Below are 27,392 nucleotides of genomic sequence, written 5' to 3' on the forward strand. Positions count from 1 at the left end.
CCTGCCTCAGCCTCCTGAGTAGCTGGGATTACAGGTGCCCACCACCATGCCCAGCTAATTTTTTTGTATTTTTAGTAGAGATGGGGTTTCACCATGTTGGTCAGGCTGGTCTCGAACTCCTGACCTCAGGTGATCCACCTGCCTCAGCCTCCAAAAGTGCTGAGATTACAGGCATGATCCACCGAGCCCAGCCTTGGTTACTTTTTATAAGCTCAGCTTTCACCATTCTAGAAGCTTTGGAGGTTGAAAGAGAAATAGGATATGGTTCCTGCCCTCAAGGAGAATACATTTGAATAAGAGATGCACACAATCACCTCAAAGCAGAATAATGCACTCCGTGAAACAGGTGCATGGATGCTAGAGGGAAGAAAAGTCTATGGCCACATGGCATGAGGTGATTAAGAAAGGCTTCAGGAAGGCAGTGGCTAGAGCACTTAGTGACTTGGATTCAGATGATCATGGGTCCTCATGCTGGGTCTCTCTTTTTTTTTGAGACACAGTCTTGCTTTGTCACCCAGGCTGGAGTGCAATGGCGCGATCTCGGCTTACTGCAACCTCTGCCTCCTGGGCTCAAGCTGTTGTCCTGCCTTGGCCTCCTGAGTAGCTGGGATTACAGGCAGGCGCCTGCCACCACACCCAGTTAATTTTTTTGTATTTTTAGTAGAGACAGGGTTTCGCCATGTTGGCTAGGCTGGTCTCGAACTCCTGACCTCAGGTGATTCACCCACCTTGGCCTCCCAAAGTGCTGGGATTACAGGAGTGAGCCACCATGCCCGGCCTTCATTCTGGTTCTGACATTGTCTAGTTATGAGACCTTGAACTTCTGAACCCTCTGATCTTGATTCCTCATCTGTAAGACAAGGGTCATATTAGTGAATGCCTGCTCTACTCACTTGCAGGGTTGTTGTGACAATTAAGTGAGACAATATATGAAAAAAAATGCTTTGTAAATTGTAAAGCAGCATATAAGCATGAGAGATGCTAATTATCCTGTTGAATGTAACTGAAGTTTTGAGAGAGTATGAGGTTGTCAGGAGAGAGAGAAAGAGAGAGAGGGAGAGAGAGAGACTAGCAAGGGACAGAGTACCAAGGAATGCTGCCTAGGTTATATGGGAAGGGAAAAAGACAAACCAGGGAAGAAATAGGAGTACACAGAGAAGCGGTGTCACAGAACCCCAGGGAGCAAATATTAGAGAAGCGTGGTCAATAGTGTTGGAAGAGTAGCAGGGTCAGGAAATGTTTATTTAGCTTAAGCATATTTATAGACAGAACAGGGACCATTACATAGAATAAAATAAATACATGAAAGAGGGGAGGGAACTAAGATGGCCATAATAAAAGATGGACAATAGTGTTAGCAAGGAAGTGGAGAAGTTGCAATCCTACTACATTGCTTGTGGGAATGTGAAATGGTACCACACTTGGGGAAAACTCTTTGACTGTTCCTCAAAGTGTTAAACACAGTTTCCAGCCGGGCACGGTGACTCACTCCTGTAATCCCAGCACTTTGGGAGGCCAAGGCGGGTGGATCACGAGGTCAGGAGATCAAGACCATCCTGGCTAACATGGTGACACTCTGTCTCTACTAAACATACAAAAAAAAAATTAACCGGGTGCGGTGGTGGGCGCCTGTAGTCCCAGCTACTCGGGAGGCTGAGGCAAGAGAATGGCGTGAACCCAGGAGGTGGAGCTTGCAGTGAGCTGAGATCGTGCCACTGCACTCCAGCCTGGGCGACAGCGAGACTACGTCTCAAAAAAAAAAAAAAAGGTGAAAAAAATTAGCTGGGCATAGTGGTGGGCACCTGTAATCCCAACTACTCAGGAGGCTGAGGCAGGAGAATCGCTTGAACCCAGGGGGCGGAGGTTGCAGTGACCCCAGATCACACCATTCTACTCCAGCCCGGGTGACAGTGCGACACTCTGTCTCAAAAAAAAAAAAAAATCACACAGTTTCCATACGACCCAGCAATCCCACTCCTTGTTATACACCCAAGAGAAATGAAAATACATGTCTACACAAAAACGTGTACATGATGTACACAGCAGCATTACTTATAATAGCCCCAAAGTGAAAACAAGCCAAGTGTCCATCAATAGATGAATGGATGAAGCAAATGTGGTATATTCACATACTGGAATATTATTTAGCTATTAAAAAAAAAACAACAAGGTACTGATCCATGCTACAACATGGACAAATCTTGAAAACATCATGCTGAAAAACACCAGACACCAAAGGCCATGTATTGTATGACTCCACTTATGTGAAACGTTCAGGATAGGCATACCCAACAGAGACAGAAAGTAGATAAGTGATCATCTTGGGTAGGACAGGGTAGTTGGGAGGAAATGAGGACTGCTAATGTGGATAGGGTTTCTTTTGCGGATGATGAAAATGTTCTGGAATTAGATAGAGGTGACGGTTGCATAACTTTGTGGCTATGCAAAAAAGCACAAATTGCACACTTCAAAGGGGCGAATGTTATGGTATAGAAACTATACCATGATTAGATTTTTAAAAAAGAGGGGGAGAGAAGGTTATGAGAGAAGGAAGAAGAAGGTGAGACCCAGAGCATAGTTGGAAAGATTAGCCTTGGCAAGAAAGAACACTACCTCTCCAGTAGGAGAAATTTTGAGGTGGGGATAAGCTCACAGTGGATGGGTTTAATGGGCACTAATACATATGTACTTGCTATGTGGCAGGCATTTTTCTAACTTCTTTACATGTTCTTATTTAATCCTTAAAACAACCCTACGTGGTGAGTACTATTTTTATCCCCATTTTACGGATGGGAAAGCTGAAACAGAGAGAGGTAAGAAATTTGCCCTTCTCGGGCATTGTGACTCACGCCTGTAATCCCAGCACTTAGGGAGGCTGAGGCAAGTGAATCACTCGAGGTCAGGAGTTTGAGACCAGTCTGGCCAACATGGTGAAACCCCATCTCTACTACATATACAAAAATCAGCTGGGCATACTGGCGCATGCCTGTAGTCCCAGCTACTCAGGAGGCTGAGGCAGAAAATTGCTTGAACCCGGGAGGCGGAGGTTGCAGTGAGCCGAGATCGTGCCACTGCACTCCAGCCTGGGCGATGGAGCAGGACTCCGTCTCCAAAAAAAAAAAAAGATAAAAGAAAAAAAGAAATGTGCCCGAAGTCCCACAGGTGGGATAAATATCAGAGCTGAGATGTGAGCCCAGACAACGCAGACAGACTGGCTGCACAGTCTGGCACTTAGCCACTGCACTGTCCTATGTCTCTCATCTGTGTTCTCAAAACAGGGAAGGCCGAGTGCTGAAAGTGTTAAGGGCTGAGAGCATATTTGGGGTTTGTGCGCAGAAAAGGTTAAAAAACTACCATGAAGAACGTGGGAGTTAACAACCAAATTTTTATTCAAGGTTGTTGGAAGTAGTAGAGGCCTAACAGAGGCAGTTTCTCCATTCTATCATTGTTGCATTCTAGCCTGTACTATTGTTCTGTTCCTACAGGTCTGTAGTGGGAGTTTTCTTATGTGGCCCTCGGACTTTGGCAAAGAGCCTGCGCAAATGCTGTCACCGATATTCCAGTCTGGATCCTAGAAAGGTTCAATTCTACTTCAACAAAGAAAATTTTTGAGTTATAGGAATAAGGACGGCAATCTGCATTTTGTTTCTCCTTTGTATCTTCAGTAATTTACTTGGTCTGGTCAGGTTTGAGCAGTTACTTTGGGGTAAGAATGTACCTCTCAAGGCTTGACTCCCTGGTATTCTTTTTTTTTGATTGCATTCAACTTCATTACTTGAGCTTCAGCAACTAAAGAACTTCTGAAGTTCTTAAAGTTCCGAAGTTCTTAAAACCCATGGATCCTTTCTTGGAAAAATAACTGTAAACCTTTCTGGACAGCCATGACTGTAGCAAGGCTTGATAGCAGAGGTTTGGTGGTTGAGTTATACAAATAATCCCAGGTGATTTTATCAATTCTGGTGTTACCATCTCCTGAATTTTGGTTTGTAATCTTTTGTCCCTCCCATCCCCACAGAAGATTCCTAAGTAGGGTGACTTTTTAAATAAAAATTTATTGAATAATTAATGACAAACATAACAATAAACATAAATAATAAACAAAATTACTGAGAACCCCATCCCCATATAACACCAACAGTGTACATTTTTACTGTCACTTTTGATACGGTCTTATCCAGTGTGAACAGCAATTTATTCTTATTTTTGCTTGTCAAAAAATAAAGGATTTTCTTCTTTGCTTGATGAGAGTCTTTTGTTACTTCTTTTTGGGCTCTCCATTTGGGAAAGAAAATCTTGAAAGTATGCTAACTGTAATTGAAATTGTATTATAATTGCAAGTCAGCTATATTGTCGTCTTGTATTATTCTGTTAAAAGCGATTGTGAAAACCTGAACTCCACGTTAGGATGACTTATTTAGTCAAGAGGAGCTCTTTATCACTATTTTTATTAAAGGAGTTTATTAATGTCTAGTTTAAAAAATAACAATTTATAATTTTCATAGACTTTTGTGGACTACCTATATCGCTAAGGAATAATTCAGCTAATGACATAAGCAAAACGCCTTCATTCTCTATCAGAATGCTTTTTATTTCTGCCACCTACCCAACCTCAGCCTAGAAGGACCACACTGGCTCTGGGATGTTAGGCGTCACAGTGAATCACTAGAAGGAGAGAAGCCCAGGGCTCTTGAGAGAAACCTCACACTTCATTGTGCCCAGACAATTCAACTCATAGATTTAGAAGAATGGTTCTACTGAATTAGCATTATATTATCTATTTTTTCTACCATTAAGTGACCAAGAATGAACAAATGGTTGTTTCTAATATTTTAGGAATCTCTATGGCTTGAGGGATAAAACTTTTTTTTTTGTCACTAGCCTGAGCACAATAAAGGTAGGTCACGAACTCATGGTGGCTAATCACGTTTCATTTATTACAACAGTAAAAAATACTGATAGTTGTTTACATAGGGAGGGATACCACTGCTGTTGCCAATTTGTTCACCCGGATTTCAGCTAATTCAGGTTTAATAAGGCTTTGGGAAAATACACAATGAAACCTTGAAGACATGGTTCTTATTAGACAACTACTGACCAAATGACAACTTCATCTTCAATGACCTTGATTTGGAATCTTGAAACTTACAATGAGTTCCTAATGAGAAAGGCATCACTCTTGCTCTCCATGTCGAAATATATTCACACACTCACTTCAAGATATGATGGCTGCCAAAATCAATATCCCAAGGCTTGAATATTTATGGAAGTAGACATAAATTCATGATTTATTATATTCATGGTAATGAAAATAATAAATCCTATGCATAGCCAACATCTAAGTTGAACTGGGGATGAGCAGCATACACAGAAAGCTCCTCATCTGCTTTGAGCAAGTTTTTCTTGCAAAGTTGTAATACGAAATACCTTAATCAGCAAATTTCTTATAAATGTTTATGAGTAGAAAATCCTTCAATTTCATTGTCACTCAAAAAGTTGATTATCTTTGCATTCTTTTGCTTGACATGTAAGCAATATGCTATTACATTCTCTAAGCCTATGCCAGGCTTTTAATTCACCTGACCATAATCCTAACCCAGGGGATAGGATTCCAAGAATATAAGTTGGCTCAAAAGTAGTTCCAGTAGAACTTTACTGATTATTAAGGCAACTCTTAACCTCTTGAGGTTGGCCTGATGGAGAGAAACCATGTTCCTCCTTAATGCCACTACGAGAGAGACGGGGTGGGGTGGGTGGGGGGAGAGAGGAGGAGGCAGTGGCGAGAGAGAGAGAGAGAGAGAGAGAGAGAGAGAGAGAGAGAGAGAGAGAGAGAGAGAGAGAGAAATACTAGGCAAGAAGACCCATAGGTTAGAGCTAATGGCACTAATTATGTTCATACCTATCCACAAGGAAGCAGGCAGGAGCAGACCTAATGAGCAATCTGTGTTCTACATTTGGTCCACTTAAAATCAGAAGAATGTACAAGTTTTAGGGTTTTCTGTGTTTTAAGTTCCCAGAATAAACGTAGTTACAGGGTAGGGCTGCAGGCTAGGGACTGCCTGGAAGATAGGATGAAATGTATTTTGTTCATTTGATTTCTGTTTTTATTTCATCTTGACCATGTGAAAAATCAGTGGCTTTTTAAACTTTCAAAGTTGACTGCCTAGACTGATGTTTAAGAACACACAAGTAAATGTCAACAGTCTCTTGTGTTGCTGACAGACTCAAACCAGTGCTAAAACAATTTTTGTCTTAACTCTGAATTATACATGTTCAGACCTGCTATTGAAACAAATGCATTTTGATATTTGGATTTTTCTAAACTAAACACATGGCTGTGCTAGGCTCTTTGCTCTGTTAGCCTTCTGACCATTTTATAGCTCTAAGCACGTGCTATTTTCTCCCAGAAGACTCAGAAGTCCTAGAATGTTTTCAGAGGGCAAAGCCTTATAATAATTCTCACTGGAAGCAAACTAAACAAAAACCAAGTTCCAGAAAACATTGCTTCTGAGAAATGCTCAAATATCATCAAGAAGAATAAATGGTTAACTTAAAATAAAAACAAAACTATGGCAATATGTTAAAGTACAATACTGCAGTAAGGGTAGAAAACACATTTAAGGTTTCACCCTTAGTGTTAAGCTTTTTAAAAGCAAAAAGGTCATGTATATCAATTTGCAGTGTACTAAAATTGTGTTCAAAGTTTATTTCAAGTCACAGAAAATATACAAACTAAGACAATAAAATGAAGTGATTTTGTTCTGAGAGAAGGTGATAGGAGTCCTCCACCTGGCACTGATTGGAGTCATTCAAGGGTTAGGATGCAGTTCAGCTTTTTTCAATATTTCAACAAAATTATAGAATTTCCAGATTTCTTGCCAGGTATTTTTGAAAACCTGTAAGCAGAAGTTAGGAGAAAGCCATTAGGAGTGAAGACAAAGCTCTCTTCAGGAAAAACTTCAGGAAAAAAATAAAAGGCTAGGGGAGGGAGGACAGGCATACAATCAAATCACCAGGACAGATTTGCAAGGTGTCTGTCTCCGACCTCCTGCCTCCTCAAAGCAATCACCCCTTGCAGCAGGGTTTCTCAACCTCAGCACTATTGACATTTTGGGCTGATCACTAGTTGCTATTGGGAAGTGGGTAAGGGGGACCATCCTGTGCATTATGGGATGTTTAGCAGCATCTCTGGCCTCTACCCACTCAATTCCAAGAGCATGCCATACTCCCTAAAGTTGTGATGACCAAAAATGTCTCGAGACATTGCCTAATGTCCCCTGGGGGGCAAAATTGCCCCTGTTTGAGAACTATTCATCTCTAATGATAATAGTATAGAAGCCTGTCCGTGATGGCAGAGATGGATCACAACTAGCTAGGTATAGGATGAAGGAAAAGGAAAAGCCAACACTTCAGCCATGGTATGCACAAACAACAGTAGACACACAATAAAATCCTGCCCACAAAAAAATTGCATAGAACCACACATACATACACACAAATTATGATAGGTTTTTTAAAACGGTGAAAACTGAGTTTGTAGTCAAGTTAACAGTAATGTGCCAATGTGAATTTCTTGGTTTTATACTACACTGGGTGAAGGGTACATGAGACTCCTTGTACTATTTTTCCAACTTTCCTTGAGTCTATGATTATTTAAAAATAAAAGGTAAAAAAATTAGACAAAAACTTTGCCCTGTGGTTAATATGCAAGGCCTTAAGTTAAACATCTTATAAGCAAAAATATAATGAAAGAAATTTCAGAAACATTTCTACCTCTACTATCCAGAAACAGTAAGCAGTAATTTTCTCACATTGTAGGGAAATCCTTCTCTGGCATAAGTAAATTAGTAAAAGAGAAATAATTTGTATCTATTCCTCTGAATGTAATAGGTAGTCTATACTTTCACTTAAAAAAAAAGAGTATGTGGGGTTTGTGGAATAAAACGTTAAGGTACCAAAAGTCTACAGAGCCCTCCATCTATGATAGCTTCTCGTTAATTCATTTAAAGTCTAAATATATATATGATGCATACTTGCAGTTTAAACATTTAAAGACATCACAAATATGGATTAAAATGATATATTTTGTAAGAGTGGTAATTACTAATAGTTAAATGAGTTCACTATTATATAACATAAGGATAGGAATTATAATATGGATGGGGTGAAAAGTAGAAATTTAAATTGTCCTGTCCTACCTGATAGTGGGGCAACGTGAATTTTAAACTGTTTTTAGAAAAAAGAATTGTTTATAAAATACAAAATGCCGGGGCAATTTTTTTTTTTTAAAAGGAAACACTGATACATGTATGTGTAATCAAGTTGATTATTTGAGACTGAGCATACTTAAATCCTTTTTTTCTTTTTTTTTTTTTAGGGTTTTTTTTTTTTTTTTTTGAGGCAGGGTCTCACTCTGTGACCCACGCTAGAGTGCAGTGGCATAATCATGGCTCACTGCAGCCTTGACCTCCTGGACTCAAGCAATCCTCCCACGTCAGCCTCACAAGTAGCTGGAACTATAGGCGCATCTCACCATGCCTGGCTAATTTTTAAAAAAAATGTTTGTAAAGATGGAGCCTCACTATGTTGCTTAAGCTGGTCTTGAACTCCTGGTCTCAAGTAATCCTTCCACCTCAGCCCGCCAAAGCTGAGATGATAGGGCTAAGCCACTGTGCTTGGCCCCTGGATTCTTTCTGCCTAAATGATGAGAAAGAAAAATAAACGTAGCAGGGTACAGCAATCTTCAAAATATATAGAAACTGATGGTGATGATGGACATTTACTACCTTAAATTATGTGCTATAATAGTTCAACATCAAAATATTCACTGTAAAATAAATACAGGAAACAAAATATCTACACATTTTATTGAAATGCTCTGTATTTTTTCCATTTTGACAGGACAGTTTGGAATAAAATAATACAACTGATTGTAGAAGGATACACACCAAACTATATTTAGAGGTTTTGTCTGGGGAACAAGATAGAGGAAACAGGGCTTTTTACCTTTCACTTTCTACATCTCTATATATGATTACTTTTGTTAAACTGATCATACATTACCTTTGTCATTAGGAAAGATTATAAGCAATTCAACAACTGAACAAATATTGTATAGCCTTACTCTATTCCTCCAGGAGCTAACCTACTGAAGGGTAAAGAAGAGTCTAGCTAAGTGGATTGAGGGCCGCTGAGAGAACAATCTTGTTGGTTAAGGTTAAAAGTATATACCGAGAATAGACAAGGAGCTACTCCTACTCAGATGGGATTAAGTTTGCTCACCCATCAAGGTGCTCCAGTGGATTTCTGTATTTGTTCTTTTAAAATCAGGATACTCTGCCTTTGCTCAGGAGGCAACATGGCAATCTGGTCTGCAGTCAGTTGTAGAACCTGCATAATCAAAGCAGCCTGTGCAGAGGAAAAAAAAAGGTAGTCAGTTTTAATGATGGCAGCTAAAAAATACAAAACAAAACAAAAAACCCACCACCAGCTTCTGTCCAAAAAGTTACTGTAGTGGGATATGAAGCAAAATGGAAAAAGGAAAGAAATGGAAAAAGGAAGAACGTTTCACACAGAAAGAAACCAACAGCCCCCCTCCAAAAAAAAAAAACAAAAAACAAAAAAAACAAAACTAGTGAGAAAAGCTACAATGAAAAGAACAAGTATAAATTAAAATACCTAAGATTAGACGATTCAAAACAGACAACTTCATGAACTCAAAGTTCCTGGAGACTAAGATGATATCTGTGAGCCCTGGAAATCCTTCAGGTTTTAATCCTGTTTTGAAAGTCTCTCTTTTTCACAAATTTTAGCCTTTCCCTCAGACATAAGCTCCCCACAATGGTCAAATATAAAAACAGAAAGATATAATCATGGGGAATCTACTACCGTTTTTAGGGATAAAGTAGAAAGGGAAGGAAAAAGGGTATGGATTTTCAGGTCAATCTGGCCTGAACAAGAAAAACCTGCTATTGGCAGATGAGTCTGAACTATAAAATAAGCTGCCATTTACATCCACTTAAGAACTTCACATCCATTAGCAACTTCAGGACCAGACTCACAAATTTTCAGGTAACAAGATCATAAAAGAGTTCTAAGTTAGAATAAACATCACCTCCAAAGGGACTTTGAAGACCCAGGATCGCCACATGGTAACTGTGAAAAGAGGAATCAAAAAGGCTAGAATTGTGCATAAGGAGGCAGTCAGACAGTGTTGCTTACCTTCTCATGATCCTGTGGAGTGACTTGGTTCTGCCCAGGACTAAAGCCGCCAGGCTGGCTTCCACCCTGTATACTCGCTCCTTGCATGCCTGTTCCCTGCATGACTGGGACCTATGTGCACAAAGAGAAAAAGAGATTTTTGGGATTTTTAATGTATAGCTAACCTGAATTTAGTAATAATGTGAAAAATTACGATCTCTACACAGATATGAGTAAAAACAGCAAACCAATGACTCTGAAGATCATTTTCTACTGTTAGCAATAGCAGAAGGCAGCGTTTAGCCAGAGATCAACTAATAAGTTTGACATACTTGCTTACAACAGCTCCAGCACCATCAACAAATATCACACAGCACAACTGGATACCACTGAATTAATCAAAACTCAGCCAAATAAGCAAAGGGAAAACTGAGAGCACCCTGGAAACTAGCGCTCACTGGAAACACAAATGAAAGCCAACAGAGTCTAGAGAAAATGTATTCTGGTCCACTGGGGAAGTTAAATTCACAGGGCCACCCCCTACCCTAGTTCAATCAGACACAGGTAGTTTGTCCCAAAGGGCCCTATCCCACAAGTGAGGCAGAGATGTTCATAATGTCAGAGAGTTAGAAAGGCAATGGGAAGGCCTCCAGGCAAAAGACTGCTATTAGCCCAACATTTGCTGTTTATAGCTTTCCATAGAGAACATATGGCAGATGCTTTCTGCTAAATGTAGACCAAAAAATATGACTGACTTGAGTGAACGAACAAAGTACAGTGATATCATACTTACTGGTATTTAAGATCTTCAATAGTAAGTTCAACCCTTTGCAAGACTAGCAGAACCCAAGGAAAAGACCTCTTGAGTACCAAATGTAACTGTAAGAATGTCCCTATACAAGCATTATGTTCACACTCAGGCATTCACCCAGGGCTTAGGTACTCTCTTAATAAACATATATTGTTAACAAACTTGTTACCTGCTTACCCAGCAGATTAGAAGCAGCAAAACATAAAAGAAATACGGATAAACAACTGTTAGGAGCAGATACCACTTCAGTAATATGAAGAGCCAGGTGACAGCCTGACAGTGAAGGAGACCAGAAACCAAACGGGAGATAACTATGTTTTATATTACGGTATAGACAATAATGAATCTATTTAATGACGACCTTGAGTAGTCAAAACTGATTAAACTATTTTTTGTATCCTGTTCAAGAAAGGAAATATCAAATACATCTTATAATTTTTTATTAAAAAGTTAAAAAACTTGGTAGAATAGTTCTATTATCTGGAACATTCACTTACATGCATTAACTCATTTCCCAAAGACAATGGACAGATGAAACATTAGTAGAGATTTGTACAGACTTCTAGAATACTATCACTGTTCTGTTCATCATCAATACTGAATCCAGAGACAAGTTTCCAGAGACCAGTCTGAACATTAATGAGCTATTATGGGTCTGAAACACCTATGAGTATAATCTTTTTTTTTAATTTTGTATTTCCATAGATTATTGGGGAACATGTGGTGTTTGGTTACATGAGTTTATAGCAGCACAATTCGCAACTGAGTATAATCTTTTTCAAGCTTTAATTTGAGGTACTGTAATTGTGATCTAACCACTCGACAACGGCCCTTTTAAGTTTCTAGGTGTGCTTGCTCTAGGCAGATAAGTACTAGCAAGAGTGACCATACACATCTTGGTTTCCCTAAGATAGTCCCAGTTTATGTTTTTGCCTCTAAGTAAAGTAACAGCACTTTCATTCATGTTCTCCTTTAGTTGATAAATTATATAATCACCCTAGTAATAATAAGCCTTTTGCTCACAAGTTTCTAACTACGTGGACTAGAGTTAATTTTAAAATCTAATTTAAAAGTATGAATTAAGGACATGTTGTTAAGTCAAAAAAAAAAAAAAAGGCACAGAACAGTGAAAGGGGAAAAATAAGAATATATATTCATATTTTCCTGAAAGTAACACGAAAAATCTAATAAAAGTCATTATCTACAGGACCTAGGGGGCCACAGGGGAGACAGGTGTAGGAGAGGAAGCAAGATTCCTTTTAGTTTAAGATGTGGTCTCACTATGTTATGTAGGCTGGCCTCCAACTCCTGTGCTCTACTGATCCTCCTGCCTCAGCCTCCAGAGTAGCTAGGACTAAAGGATTCTACCCTGGCTTTTTTTTTTTTTTTAAAGATGGGAGTCTAATATGCTGCCCAGGCTGGAGTGCAGTGGCTAGTCACAAGTGCGATCAGAATGCACCACAGCCTCAAGTTCCTGGGCTCAAATGGTCTTCCTGCCCCAGCCTCCAGAGTGCTGGCACTATAGGTGCGTGCCACCATGCCTGGCTTGAAGTTAATATATATATCTTTTATAGATGAACAAATGTATATATTTATAAGTTAATATATTAATTAAAAATTTTTTAAAAACTTTGAAGATAAAATTTGTATTTTCTCTTGCCTCAGATCTAATTGGCTTTATAGAATCTACTAACGAAAATGATATAAACCTAGTATTAGGGTAATAAGTTCAAGCACCAGCAGAGAGAAAGGAGCAAAATATTATCCAGAAATGTTCTTCCAATCCTTACTTGCAATGTCTTGCACCACAGAACTACCAGTAAAATTACATAAGTGCATTATACAGTTATTTGTTTGTTATCTGTCTTCCCAACTAGGATGTAAGCCCATGGGGGAAGGGGCTTTGTTCTGTTCACACTGCAGTATCCCCCATACCTAGATCTATGTTTGGTACATAGTAGGTGCTCAATAAATACTTGCTGAATGACAGAATGAATGCATAAAACCCATTTCTGTTACTAGGTTACTGACCATACAGAGTAAAATAAAAATCAAGGCCCACGAACACTTCAAACACAATAGAGAACAGTTTTATTCTACACAAAGCAAAAAAAACCCTCTATTTGTATTTCATATTAAAGAGGAGGGGGTAGACACATATCCACACATACACACACACACACACAAATGTGCAGATAACAGGACAGAGTAGTAAAGTGGAAAAAGTAGTGGCTTCTGTTCCTTACTCTGCCAGTTTCTAGTCATGTGAATTTGGTCAAGTCACCCGAATTCTTGGGCCTTAATTTCCAAACCTATACACTGAGGGAATTAGACGACTGATGTGTTCCATTCCAGCTCTGCCATTATCTTTCTGTCTCTCATACACACAGACATGGGGAGGAAGACACATAAACAAATAGAAGAGAGAATTACACAGAGGAAGGGGCAAAAAGGAAGGTAGAGCGGTTAGAGAGAAATGAAGGTGCCAACATATAAAAACTCAGGGAAGAAACACACATACCACCTCTCCACAACCAAGTGGAGACGAAGAGGGAGGTGATGACAAATCACAGACCAGCATGTACACACAGGCAGAGAGACCCAAATAAAAGAGAGGAGACAAGCCTTCGGTTCCACACCTTTTAAGGTGATTATTAATAAATTGGCTTTCACATTCCACTGTTCACTTAGGCTATATGATGACAATAAATTAACACAGGTCTCTGTAAACCCAAGATTATCTAAATGGCCACTAACAGCTCTTCATATACTCTAACCCCGTGGTTCCCAGTCAGGGTTCACATTAGAATCATTTGGGGGAGGTTTTTCAAACTATCCATGCTCAGATCCTACTAATAAGAGATTCTGAGTTATACCTGGGATGAGATCTGGGCAAGTATATTTTGGAAAAAACCATGTACATGATGTTGGTTTGTACCCCAATGAAGACTACTTTCTAAACCCTAAATTTTCAGGGGCTCTGCTCTGAATGAATAGCTACTTACTGTGGGATAAAGTTGTTTTTTTTGAACTACAATCCTGATAGCCAGAGAATCACCACCCTAAGGGATAGAGAAGCTACAGGGAGATCCGAGTCTTCCCTTTCTAACAAGCTAAGAAACAAACCAAGTCAGAAGGCAGTAATAATTAGGCTCAATAATCAATTCCTGAATAGATCAAGATTTCGTTGGATGCCAGAAGTCAGTGTTATACATACCTGTCTGGATCCCTGGGGGACAACTGCCCCCATGTTAATTGGACTAGGACCCTGCATTCCACTAGGTATAGGTCCTCTAGGGCCAGGCACTGGGCCCCTGGTATCCATGCCTCTGGCCTCCATCCCTCGGACTTCCATCGCACGGGCCTCCATCGCTCGGGCCTCCATCGCACGAGCTTCCATTGCACGGGCCTCCATTGCACGGGCCTCCAGTCCTCTGGCATCTAACCCTCTTGCCTCCATGGCTCGGGCCTCCATCCCTCGTGCATCTATTCCTCGGGGATCCCTTCCACCTATAAAGAAAATTGTAAGAAAACCATTATGTAGCCACTTGCATGTACTGCAAGAATGATGAACAATCCAAGAAAGATAGAAATCTCTTATAGTCACATTTGCTCCCTCAGCTATTAACATATGAGACTAATGTCTCCTCCCCAGTTTCTCAGATTTGTGGATAAACCTTAAAGATGCTTGCAAACCTACTGTTTCCAGCATTCTTTATCCCAGATTAGAGCCAAAGACAGCTGAGTTCATTATCACATTTGCAATGTGGTCTCCCCTTACCTCTGCCATCCAACGGTGGACCCCTCTGATCTAGCATGGGTCCTCTTGGTTCTGCCATTAGAGGTCTGGGTTCGGGTAATGGCCCGCCCCTCAGCTCATGTGGGGGTGGTCCTCGGCTCTCATGGCCAGGGACATGGTGCATGGGTGGACCTTGATGAGGTGGTCCCAAGTAACCTCTGGAGATGGAGAAAAACATTATATTTTAAAATAGAACAAAACAACAACAAAATACCAAGCAGAAGATCAGTAAGTAAACATCCAACAAACAGCTGATGTAAACAGTCTATGAATACTAACAAGAAAATAACACCAAATAGATGGAAGAAAAGCTACAGAGATATACATCCATGTATCCTAGAATTTCGTATTTGGTTCATAATTAGGGAGGAATCAAGAATATTCATTATATGTATTAGTTTGCAGTACAATGTATAAGAACATGAGCTCTGGATTCAGACTGTATGGGTTGAAATCACTTATTAGCTGTGTGATATTGGACACATTTACTTAACTTTTCCACACATCAGTTTCACGTGTAAAATGGGACTAATAATGGTATCCATCTCACAGGGTCTTGTGGATTTAATAAGATGATCTAAGTAAAGTACTTAGAGCAGAGTCAGAGGCATGATCCCCATTAATGTCAATTATTATTATTGCTATTATTATTTTATTTATTTATTTACTTTTGAAATGGAGTTTCACCCTTGTTGCCCAGGCTGGAGTGCAGTGGCATGATCTTGGCTCACTGCAACCTCCACCTCCTGGGTTCAAGTGATTCTCCTGCCTCAGCCTCCTGAGTAGCTGGAATTATAGGCGCCTACCACCATGCCCGGCTAATTTTTCTATTTTTAGGAGAGACGGGATTTTGCCATGTTGGTCAGGCAGGTCTCGAACTCCTGACTTCAAGTGATCCACCCGCCTTGGCCTCCCAAAGTAGTGGGATTACAGGCGTGAGCCACTGCGCCCGGCCTATTATTGCTAGTATTAATATTTCCACTACTATAAATTTCCCTGTTCAAGTATGTATATTAAAATTTCTAATTTCTGAAAATCCAGTAGCTCAAAATGACATACTCAACTACATAGTTCTGCCTTAGGAGAAGTGCTTATCCTTGGACAGTGGCCATGAATATTTATCTATCTTTTGAAGTAGGCGAACAGGTACAACTGGTACAGAAAGATTTTTGTTCTCAGGGAAGAAGGGACAATTCTGATTTCTTCAACTGTTTTCTTCTATGTTAGTGCTTACCTAGGCTCTACCTCTCCAGTTACAGAAAGTAAAGTGCCTCCCCGTGGATCATTCGGAGCATCTCCTAACAAGCCTCGAGGGGTTGGGACGTTGGCAGGCAAGGATCCCCGCTGCATAGCTGCTCTGGGGTCTTGCATCGGCACTGACAGGGAAACAAACGAGGAGTTACTGCTGTGAAAGACACATAAGCAAACAAGAAATGACTCTATATACCACTGACAACATAATTTAGACACCTTAGAGTGGGTGAAACCTCACCACAGCAGAATCCTCTTGCAGCTCAAGAACAGAAGCAGGGTGTAGGCAGAATCTGTGCCATGTCAGAGGTATGGATGGAATTATATAAAGAGCAAACTGGGGAGCAACCTGCCAAGGACTAGCACTGCAACCTGAAGAAACTTATGCTCCTGGTTTTCCTTCTAATCAATCTTAGTTCAAGGACCACAGTCACAAAAGAGAGGTAGAGTCTTGGCATATGTGAACACTGCCATGGCTCTGCAAGAACCCGCTGTCTCCTTACAGACTGCTATTCCATCCAAGCCTCCTGACACCAGTAGGGAGGGAGTACAGCCTCGGACAGATGCCCATATCATCCATGTTCTCTGCCCTGTGTGAAGAGGTCAATCTTAGGCTTGTGGCCTCAACAGGAAAAAATTAAAAAACAAAAACCCAAAAACACTACCCTTTTGGGTTCTGAACGCGAGGATGACTGCCAAGCAGCTCTTTTCCTCTCAACGTCCCACCCTGAACACCACAAGCAAAAGGAAACCCACAGATACAATGGGTACCTTGAACTCGCTCAATTGATGCAGGCCCGGCGGGTCCCACGGGCGAGTGCTGTAGGGTTCCTAGGTAAGCAGTAAGTTCAAAAGGAGAAAGAGCAGACACTTAAAATAGCTTACATACACATGCAGAAACACACACACGGAGATTGAGATTTACATATATAAGTTAAAAAGCCAAGAGTTCATTGGCTTGCTTCAGGCTACAAATCTCCCTAAACTACACTAGCTCCTTTGGGTCTCTGAAACAGTTCCATTTTGAGCAGATAGCTTTTGAAAGGAAATCCCATGGGGCACTGGTTTGATCTAGGCGGGAATAACCAGACATTTTCGATTTTCACCTCTGCTACTACTTTTCCCTTAGGTCTTCTTATGAAATCATTAGGAAAAAAATATATAAAAAGGATAGTTTTGGTTCTTCTAGTTACGCAAAGAACATAAATGTAGTTTCAGAAGCAAAATATAAAAGAAATTGCACTGAATCTGGAAGGCAAGATTCATTCTGAAGCAGCCATAACTGAAGTACGGCAATTCTATTTTTGTCACATTTTAAAGCACAAAACTTTCTGCTGTCAAAAACGTATCAGATGGGGAAATGCAGTGAATGAACTTTACGTGATGAAAGAGAATATCACTCCACAAGAAATACTCTGCCACAGCAAGTCTTTGATAATAAACATCATGACAACAGCAAACAAAGACTAATGAGATGACATGGGCACCAACACTAAACAAACATGGCAGGGAAGCAAGAAGTATCTTCTCAAACATCTCCATCTCCTGTCAGCATTACAAATGTACAAAATCAGCATGGATTTCAGGAAAAGTAACACAAACTAGGCACACACGAAAAGAAGACTCTTGCTTCCTCTGCTGGGTACTGAAGGAAACTATAAAAGAAAGCTGATCTCACTTTGTCTCTTCATGAAGACATCCTGGAAATACCCTCAAAACATGAGTCATTTCCCTTTGTCAGTTTCTGACAAAAAGGTGACGATAACTATAACAAGAAGATGTCTTGTGCAAGTATGCGTTAAACAGCTAAAACCTGATGGATTGAGTGCTGGCCCCATGACAGGTAGAAGTATGACTGAAACCCTAATACCTTCTCATTACTGCAAAAATACTCTGGGGAACATATATAATCTATTGACAGTGGTGGGGTAGGGATAGGGCAGCGTACGATAGCACAAAAGCATGGGATGCTTAGAGAAAATATGAGATATTTGGCCAGGGAGTTTGTCCTGCTGTCAGACATCTAACAAGAAAAAGTTAATTCTGTCACCTCAGCAACCAACCCCAGTGTAAAAACCACAGACTTGTATATTGTTTATGTATGTATGTATGTGTATATATACGTGTGTGTGTATATATACATTCATATATGTGTGTGTGTGTGTATATATATATTTCTCTGTTGCCCAGGCTGAAGTGCAGTGGTGCGATTATGGCTCACTGCAGCCTCAATCTGTTGGGCTCAAGTGATCCTTCCACTTCGGCCTCCCAAGTAGCTGAGACCACAAGTGCACACCACCATTGCCCATCTAGTTTTTGTATTTTTTATAGAGACAGGGTTTTGCCATGTTGCCTAGGCTGGTTTCAAACCTCTGAGCTCAAGCGATCCACCCACCTCAGCCTCCCAAAGTGCTGGGATTACAGGCATGAGCCACTGCACCTCGCCAATATTTTGCTTTTTAAATGGGTTCCACTTATAAGCCATATGCTACAGAAGAAAAAACCTTAAGCTTCTCTATGCTTGTCCAAAACAGTCTTTCCCATCAGCTTATTCCCAAGGATATAAGAGAAGAAGACACTGAAGAATGTAAGTGGAAGTTAACAGGCAGTGTGGAGTAACAGAAAGAGGACAGATTTTGGAGTCAAAGACTTCTGAATCTTAGCTCTGCCACTTACTAGTTGGAAAAGAGAGTAAGAGCACCAAATCCAGTCCAGATTACTCATACATTAATATTTACTTACCTTGTCCCCTTGAGTAAGTAACTTATTCTGAGCTTCCAACTCTTTGCCTGTAAAACTGAGGTGCTGCCACCTAACTCACAAGATTATTTATGAAAATTAAAGTACCTGGCATATAGTATGCACTCAGTTCCTTCTCTTTTCTTACCATCTCTCCTCCTAACATTGTTTCCAACTGAACCACTGCACTTTCTTGTCCTTCAAACTCCAGTAACATGAAGAAATAATGTGGAGATTTTGGAACGGCAGCTACTGTTATACATGGCAGTACAGCCACGGTACAACAGATGTTCATTAAGTAGGCTTTACAGACCTATGATCCCCTTCCAGTTTTCTCTGGGGTTTAAATCTAGTCTTCTACATACTCAGCCACATACTTACATGCTCATTATTAAACTTCCTTACTCAGTCAACAGATACCCATACAGGGAGAGAGAACATGTCAGTGGAATTATTAGACTAGGAATCAGGAAACAAAGGATCCACCTGCTTCATTATCAATTCTTGTAGAGCTGGGCTCTGAATCACCAAGTGGAAAGTCTAGACCAGCACTATCCAATAGATCTTTTTACGATGACAGAAATGGTCTATATCTGCAATGTCCTGTGTGGTATTCACTAGTCACCTATGGTCACTGAGCACTTGGAATGTGGCTATTGTGACTAAGGAACTGAGTTTTAAATTTTACTTAATTTTAATTAACTTAATATTGAAATAGCCATGGGTGGTTAGTGGCTGCCATATTAGATACTGTGGATGTGGAACACTTCCAAGACCAATTCACATTAGTCAGACATAAACATTTATTTACCTTGCCCCCGTTCCATGGACACTGGTCCACTTCCTGGCATTCCAACCTGAGCCTGCATTCCTCCTAGAAGACAAAGGGCAGACAAGAAAAAACACCAATTAGAACAGCAGAAAAGAAAAATCAGAACAGGGGCTGAGTTTACAAATTTCCTCATTCTGCTCCACAAGCAGAAACCTACAAAGGAAGATATTCAACAATGCAATGAGATAGAAGATGGGGTTTGTTAGTATATTTACAATTTGCACTTTATGTTTCAGCGACAGAATAGTGAGTTCAATAAGAAAAATTCATCTCATTGGTTACCAAACTCTTGGCAGGAAGCTCTTCTATAATACAGGAAAACAGTATCACTTACTCATGGATCTCCTCTCATGAAAGATAATCTAAATATAAATATAACTCTTTTAGGATAAAGCAGATACATAACAATCCTGAAGTAGATACAAAAAATTGCTGAGTTTGCAGAAATTTCTTTAAAAAATCTCTTCTTCCATTCCTCATCAACTTAGCTCTGCAGACTGGATTCTCTACAGAACAGGACAATTTAGAATTAAATCATTCTCCATGACTAGTGTTGTACTCAACATACCCTAGATTAGATAAATTAGCAAGAAGCAAGTTTGTTACATAAAAAAACTTTAAATATTGGTAATACATCATGTGTTCATACAGATGTTTCATATGCGGAATCATTATTTCACTCAATCTTCTTAGTTACAATTGTTGAACAAGGGACAGTTACAGGTATATGAGCAATACTCTTATTAATTGCCTATCTATACACTTTCAATAAATGTATATAGCTTTTAAGTTTCTCTTTTTCCCTTTTGTTGTTTGGTCTGATTATGTTTGTTAAAATACAATTTTACGTCAGTTTAATATGATATAAGAAATGTGACCTTGTGTTTTTTTGTCTGTTTTCTTCATGAGCTTTTGAACCCAACAGTTCATTCATATTTAGCACAGTAACAATTACATTAGTTTTTATTCCTTCCATCTTACTCTACATTTACTACTACTTATTTTACACTGTCTCTTCCTTTTTTTCTTTTCTCTATTTTTGCTGGCTTGATTTCGTTTTCACTCATTCCATTTTCCCCCTCGTTATTCCATTTTCCCCCTCGTTAACTTGGAAGTTTTACTATGCTCTTTCACTTTACTGTCCCTTTCCATGTTCTTATAATTAGACATACAGGATTTAACATAAGAAATCTACTATTTCCTCCACCTAAGTTATATATTTTCTAGCTGTGGATTAATTTTACCTAAGGATCCCATTATCATATTTGGCTGCACTGCAGCAGTGCCTATGATAAAACTTTAGCGAGTACTGAAATGGTGAAGACTAAATGAAACTTACCTCCAGGAGCTAAGGAACCAGGGCCAGGTCCTGTGACAGCAGTTGGTATTTGCCCTGGTGCTGGAACTCCACCCTGCATAGAAGCTTGCATCAGAGGAGGTGCGCCATTGACATGCATTCCACCCTGAACAAGAAAAAAAAAAACAGAGTATGTACATGCCTCTGTGGAGACTCAATACTAAGTCTATGACCTTAAAAGTCCTCTTCAAATGAACAGCCCCAAATATACTACCGAACATCCTTTTTGTATGGCATGTCTTATGCAGCATTAGATTTGTCACACACTTTAAACTCCACAGAAGCAAGTTGCAATACACATCATGAGCCTGGTTATATGGAACACGGTTAAGATGGAACATATTCTCAATGTAGAGATTGACAAGTCTTATCTGTGTGGCAAGGCAGCACATGGCACCTATTGTTAACTTCATGACTGGGGCCTGGCAATAAGAGTTTAAAAAAAAAAAAAGCCCTAAACCCAAGAAAGATAAAAGGAGACTGGGACTCTTTTTTTAAAAAAAAAAAAAAAACTGCTAGTAGTCCACATTTTTAAAATCAAACGTTCTTTTTTTTTTTTTTTTTTTTTTTAAATTTAACCAATCTTTTCTCACTCCTGTCCTTAGATATAATTCTGGTTCTGGGGGAATGTGAATTTCTTTTTTTTTTAATGCTACATTAAAACTCTTTGAGAAAAAGAGAATGCCAACTTTTCATCTGTGCATTCCCCAAAACACTGAGTAGTCCCTTGAAAAAGAAACAGCTCAATAAATAAAGAATAAAAGCCAAGTTATATAAAAAAAATTACATACACGTTTAAGGAACACAAAACTCTACAACAGAAAAGGAAGAGCTGTATAGGAAGGTAGTTAAGAGAAAACTAGCTATGAGGTCAGATAAAACCAGGTTCAGAACTATATCTGCCACTTATAATTGTGTCCATTTTTGGACTAGCTAACCTCTCTTTTCTATCTCTGAAAACGTATTTATTTATTTAGAGCAGGAGTTGGCAAACTATGACCCATGGGTCAAATCGGGCTCACTGCCTGGTTTTATAAACAAACTTTTATTGGAACACAACCACACACACTTGTTCACATACTGCCTATGGCTGATTTCATACTACCATGGCAGTGTAGCTGTGGCAGATCCTGTGGCTTGCAAAGCCAAAAATATTTACTATCTGATCATTTACAGAAAAATGTTTGCTGGCTCCTGCCCTATACCTCTGCCAATCTGAGAGATGAAAAATGGTAGCTTATTGTAGTTTCTATTTATCTTTTAACATTACATGTATTAATAATTTATTACATTATCTTATTTTGAGGTTGAATACATTTTTATATATTTACTTTATATTTCTACTTTTGTGAAATATTTATGTCCATTTCCCATTTTTCTACTGGGTTATTGGAAATTTTCTTATTAATTTATAGGAGGCCTTTTAAAATGTATTATGAAAAATTACAGATATACAAATCATATAGAAAATAAAATAGCCATGCAGCTTGGGAAATAAACAATAAAATAAACCAATGGCCTGTATGGTCTTCCCCAATTGCATCCTGTGCTCTCTTCTCCTTAGATGACCTCTAAGATGTCTTCCTAATGTTTTAAAATTTTATAGGAATCATTACATACTCAATATATTATTTTGAAACTCACTCCATATATTTTGGGGATTTATGCAGAAACACATATCCTACATTTTGGGAATGCATCCACATTCACTTAGTTTCATGTCCGTATGTTATTGTTTTGGAGTTATTTGTGTTGATATTATGTATCCTAGTTCATCTTAACTGCTGTATGGAATTATGTTTTTCAGAGTCATTCATGTTGATATGTGTAGTTCATTTAACTGTTGTACAGTATTTCACTGGATGAATGTACCACACATTTTCTCCATTCTTCCATTGATGTACATTTAGGACATTTCCAATTTTTCACTCTAAGGCAATAAACATTTCTGTGCATGACTATGGGCTCTTTATTAGTCTGCTGTCCATCACATGTGTGGCAAATACTTTTCTCAATTTGTCATGTCTTTGATACTTATTTTTTTCTTTATATAGAAATTTTTTAGTTTTCAAATGTATCAATTTTTTATGGCTTTAGGGTTTTGTGTCATGCTTTGAAAGCAAGCTTTACTTTTTTCATTGGTAAGAATGGAGATAATAAGAGTGCCAACCTCATACAATTGCTTTGAGGATTAAATGAGATAATGCATATGGAATAACAAAGTGCCAACCACAGTGCCAGGCATGCACATACACACAAAGTTAGCTTATAAAAAAAGGGCATACAGGAAGGATCTCTTTGTTTTACAAACTTGGAATCGAATCTATATTCATTCAGATGTCATGTGCTCTGCAACCTGGAAATTGCTTTTATGCCTGGAAATTGAAATTATCATCTCTGGTTCCTGACCATTCTTCTTTCAATATATTCTCCTAAAAAGAAAATGACATTCTAAGCCAGATACAAAAAAATGTTAAGGGATAAAGCCCTACCAAAGACTGGGCCTGAGGGGCCTGAGGATTCTGCTGGTTCATTGACACATTGGATCCTGACCCAGGCCCAGCACCATGGACTGGCTGAGGGTTGCCTGCAATCAGCGTTGGGATATTTGTCTGGCGATGCAGAATTTTCTAAAAAGTGAAAAGACAAACCTATAAGCTGTCTGTTTAACAAAGCAATCAGGTAGTTCCTATCCCACTCAAGGTTTACCCGACTATTTCCATAAAAGAACCAGAAGCACTCACCAGGGCAATTTCTGGATCCACAATTCTCATCACTACCTGTGCTTGCAGCAAAGCATAAGCCAGCTGAGGGTTCTGAAGCAACATGTTCCGTGCCTCCTGGGGACTATTCTGGACACAGAGCTGAGAAGATAAGCAGATTCAGGTTTAATACTTATGACTTAGAAACCGATAGTGATTTAGAGTCATTCCCCTCTGAGAAATGTAATATTCAAGAGGCTCTTTATCAGTAGTTTTTGCATGGCACAAAAAAACCTTGGTCATGGCAGGCAAGAGAAGAAAGAGGCATTTCAAATACTGTGATACTATCATTTAGGAAAAAAGCCAAATTTTAATATCTACATCTGACATCTATGGGCCACAAAAATCCAGCTGGACTGTTTGGATAGCTGTGTTTGTGTACAAAAATAGAAAGCTGTTTGTACAAAATGTAAAATATACTGTGTACATACAGAATATTGAAGGTGCAAGAAATGGTGGTCTATAGACAATTTCTATTTGAGCTCAGGGAACTGATTCAATTAACTCCTTGAAAACCTGATGTGGTTTGCTTTATTCATAACCTAATGCCTCCTCCCACCTTCATTTGTTTCATCAGCTCAAACATCTGCTCTGGTGGAAGGCTGGCAACTGCTTTGCTAATGGACTCAGGGGCATCCTCAGGACTGATGGTCTCTCCATAAGGTGACTCAATGACAGGGGCACCAGTGCCAAGGCCTAATCAAGAAGAAAGTACAAGAAAGTTAGGGAGGCAAAACAAAAAGCTAAATCATTTCAAATATCTATTTTTCAGGGCTGCTGTAAGAACCAGCTGATAATTTTAGATTCTCCAGAGCTGAGAAATAAGTGATTTGAAAGCCTCTTGTTTCTGTGGAGGAAAGTGAGTGTATTTTCTGTTCTCAGAGGAAAGCTGGGGATCATGATCACATGGGAGGACAATGTTAACCTAAGTTAGAGAACTGGGAACACTGACTTCTTTTGACAAGTCATTTCAGAAACAAAATGTGAAAAGAGAAAAACATGCTAATTTCAAAAACTCCTGAAAACAGTGACAGGAATGACTAATGCCACAGTTAGTACTACTAATGGCTTGATGAATTTGAATTCATCTTTAACTGAAAATAACTCCTTAACAATGGAAAAATTTCGTTTTTTTTTTTTTTTTTTTTTTGGAGACAGTCTCGCTTTGTTGCCCAGGCTGGAGCAACTGAAGCATTTCTAATGTCAACTTTACCTGTTTCTTAAAGATATACACTTACTAGCAAGCCTCCAGTATGCTTAGGTCTGCAGTGACCCTATGCATTCCTACAGTGCTTGCCAGAACAGTTTTGAAATGGTTTGAGGCCTTGCCCTGCTCCATCCAGAGCAAGGGTACAGAAATTCAGACAATTACTTGAAAGAAAATTTATAAAAAATTTTTAAAAAGATATATATAATACTTGCCTAACTCAGGCACATCAGATCAGTCAAGTAATAAACAAGCTGTGTGGCTAACCATTTCAGCATATTCTAAAACATTGCAGAAATGGAAAATCTTCATCGTTACATCTTTACTAACTCATACTGCATCCAAGTTGGATTTGTACTCACTCTTCAGCTCTTCTTTGTTCTTTTCACTGGCAGCATTGTCCACTCGAAGTGCTCTCCCACTGAATTCACGCCCATTCAGGTTCCGCATGGCACTAAGTGCTGTCTCTTGGTCTTGGTATTCACAGAAGCCATAACCCTTTGGCTTTCCTGTCTCTCTATCATATACCAATCTGGAGAGCAGAACCAAGAACCAAGTGTCAGGAACAAATGTTACACACATACAGGGTTCCTGCTAACATTGCCATGCTTTAATTGGGCCCACTGCAACATAAATAACTTTACAGCTCTGACAGCCTTACAGAAATATTTTTAAAAACTTTTTCTTTTTTTTTTCCTGAGATGGAGTCTCGCTCTGTTGCCCAGGCTGGAGTGCAGTGGCACGATCTTGGCTCACTGCTATCTCTGCCTCTCGGGTTGAAGCAGTTCTCCTGTCTCAGCCTCCTGAGTAGCTAGTACACAGGCATGCGACACCATGGCAGCTAATTTTTGTATTTTTAGTAGAGACGGGGTTTAACCATATTGGTCAGGCTGGTCTCGAACTCCTGACCCCACGTGATCCGCCTGCCTCGGCCTCCCAAAGTGCTGAGATTACAGGCAAGAGCCACTACGCCCTGCCTAAAAAACATTTTTAATGAAAAAAACATATTTTAGGTAAGAATAAATGTCAATTGTATAGTATATCAATTATATCTCAATAAAGCTGTTACAAGAATAAAGTGTATGTGAAAAGTCACCAGTAAAGAAAACCTGCCATTATTACTAAGAGCCAAATCTGTGGTAATTTTTAAGAAGCTCCCACCATGAAGTAAAAGGGGATCTCACCTGAAACTAACAACAGGTCCAACCTCAGAAAAGATGTCCTTCAACTGTTCTTCAGTAGCTTCATAAGGAATGTTCCCCACTAAGAAAGAAAATAGGTAACATTAAAATTCCGAGTTTATAACATAGTTCTTTAGTGAGAAAGTAAATAAGGCTCAAAATAGTGTTCTCCAATCCCAATTCCACTGTATTTCTCTAGACCTCTTAACAAAGGAAATGTACCACTGAAACTAAATACAAAATGTGTAGGTACTCTTAAATGTTAATTCTCAGACTGATCTGACAAGTGTTAGATTTTCCTTAACTTTGGTGAAAATAAATACTTCGGCACTGGTATTTACCTAAAGATCTGCAAGTCTCATCAGTGACAACAAAAAATGTCAATGTTATTTAATATAATTTTAAAAACAGGTTCATATGTATTTCCACACATACAACATTTAAGGGAGAATGACCATGAATGTAGTGAAGAATGTTTAAAAATTATTCTGAACTACGTTGTCATGTCCCCTTCAAATGGTACTCTAATCACACGTATTTTTAAAAACAACTTATTTCAGCCAAAAAGATAATTCAGAATCGTTTCGATCCTTTTTAAAATTCCTCTGAGGTCTTAACAGTTCATTCATTCACTCACTTACAAGCCATCTCAGGACACCAGGTGGCCGCTACTATTATTGATGAACTAAAATGTTACGGATAAAAAGCAAAGGATGAAAGTCCTTAGGAGAGAACAGGAAGTGGACACTAGGATCTATACCCTCAGCATATAGTCTGTATTCTGGGGCAGAGGATGAGAAGTAGTACGGGACAGTGAGGAGCTGTTGCCATGCGCCCTCTCCTCTAGAGAATAATTAAAGCTCATGAAAGGAGAAACGCACAGAAGCTGAACGCTAGTCTAACTTCCCCAGTGATATTGCGGAAAGCCTACGAGACCTCGGCAGAATGGGAACATCTCTTTGCTCACGAGTCCACCAGGTTGGACGCCCTACAGGATAGGCAGGGAGAACTGCATGTCCGAACCGTCAGCGGCTCCGGTAGCGATTCATGAGATAGGAGGCGCAGAGGAGAGTCCCTCCCCGAAGCTTGGCTCCAACGAATTCCTCTCACCGAACACAGAACGTAGAGAACGATCCACCGCTGGGTCTCTCACAGTCAAACCCGCCATAGCTCTGTTGAGTCGGCTTCCGGTGCGCCAAAGCACACTTCCGTACGGAGCACAAGCCCAGCGCTGAGCACGCTTCCGTACGGCGCGT

At 39.5% G+C, this 27,392-nt stretch overlaps 2 protein-coding genes across 3 annotated transcripts in view; one reads left to right on the plus strand and one right to left on the minus strand.

Annotated features, from left to right (window-relative positions):
• Positions 1-5,416, plus strand: part of NOX1 (NADPH oxidase 1) — a 26,059-nt gene extending 20,643 nt beyond the window's left edge. Inside the window, exon 12 of the mRNA XM_011954573.1 lies at positions 3,460-5,416. Coding sequence (XP_011809963.1) covers positions 3,460-3,612 — 153 coding nt within the window. The 3' untranslated portion in view covers positions 3,613-5,416. The remainder of the gene's footprint in view (positions 1-3,459) is intronic.
• Positions 5,417-6,083: 667 nt separating this feature from the next.
• CSTF2 (cleavage stimulation factor, 3' pre-RNA, subunit 2, 64kDa) lies at positions 6,084-27,356 on the minus strand. 2 transcript variants are annotated; one of them, XM_011954558.1, is made up of 15 exons: positions 27,247-27,352; positions 26,140-26,218; positions 25,318-25,487; positions 24,308-24,444; positions 23,731-23,850; positions 23,479-23,616; positions 20,969-21,092; positions 19,609-19,671; positions 16,830-16,889; positions 16,042-16,183; positions 14,790-14,965; positions 14,226-14,518; positions 10,219-10,329; positions 9,280-9,405; positions 6,084-6,893 (listed from the first exon to the last, which is right to left on the minus strand). In XM_011954558.1, the coding sequence occupies exons 1-14, from the start codon at positions 27,302-27,304 to the stop codon at positions 9,283-9,285; spliced, it is 1,794 nt and encodes a 597-aa protein (XP_011809948.1). In that variant the 5' UTR covers positions 27,305-27,352; the 3' UTR covers positions 6,084-6,893; positions 9,280-9,282. The 2 variants fall into 2 exon arrangements, with proteins under 2 accessions (XP_011809948.1, XP_011809949.1); XM_011954559.1 differs by lacking the exon at positions 16,830-16,889 and having other exon boundaries at positions 27,247-27,356.
• Between the last annotated feature and the right edge of the window lie 36 nt (positions 27,357-27,392).

Source organism: Colobus angolensis, unplaced genomic scaffold (genome assembly GCF_000951035.1).
Source record: "Colobus angolensis palliatus isolate OR3802 unplaced genomic scaffold, Cang.pa_1.0 Scaffold385, whole genome shotgun sequence".
Lineage (NCBI taxonomy): Eukaryota > Metazoa > Chordata > Mammalia > Primates > Cercopithecidae > Colobus > Colobus angolensis.

Coding starts and splice junctions, on each gene's coding strand:
- CSTF2 (XM_011954558.1), bottom strand. CDS start 27,304: ATGGCGGGTTTGACTGTGAGAGACCCAGCGGTGGATCGTTCTCTACGT. Junction 24,445..25,317: donor GAACAAAGAAGAGCTGAAGA/GTGAGTACAAAT, acceptor CTTCTTGATTAG/GCCTTGGCACTGGTGCCCCT. Junction 16,890..19,608: donor GTCCATGGAACGGGGGCAAG/GTAAATAAATGT, acceptor CTGCTTACCTAG/GAACCCTACAGCACTCGCCC.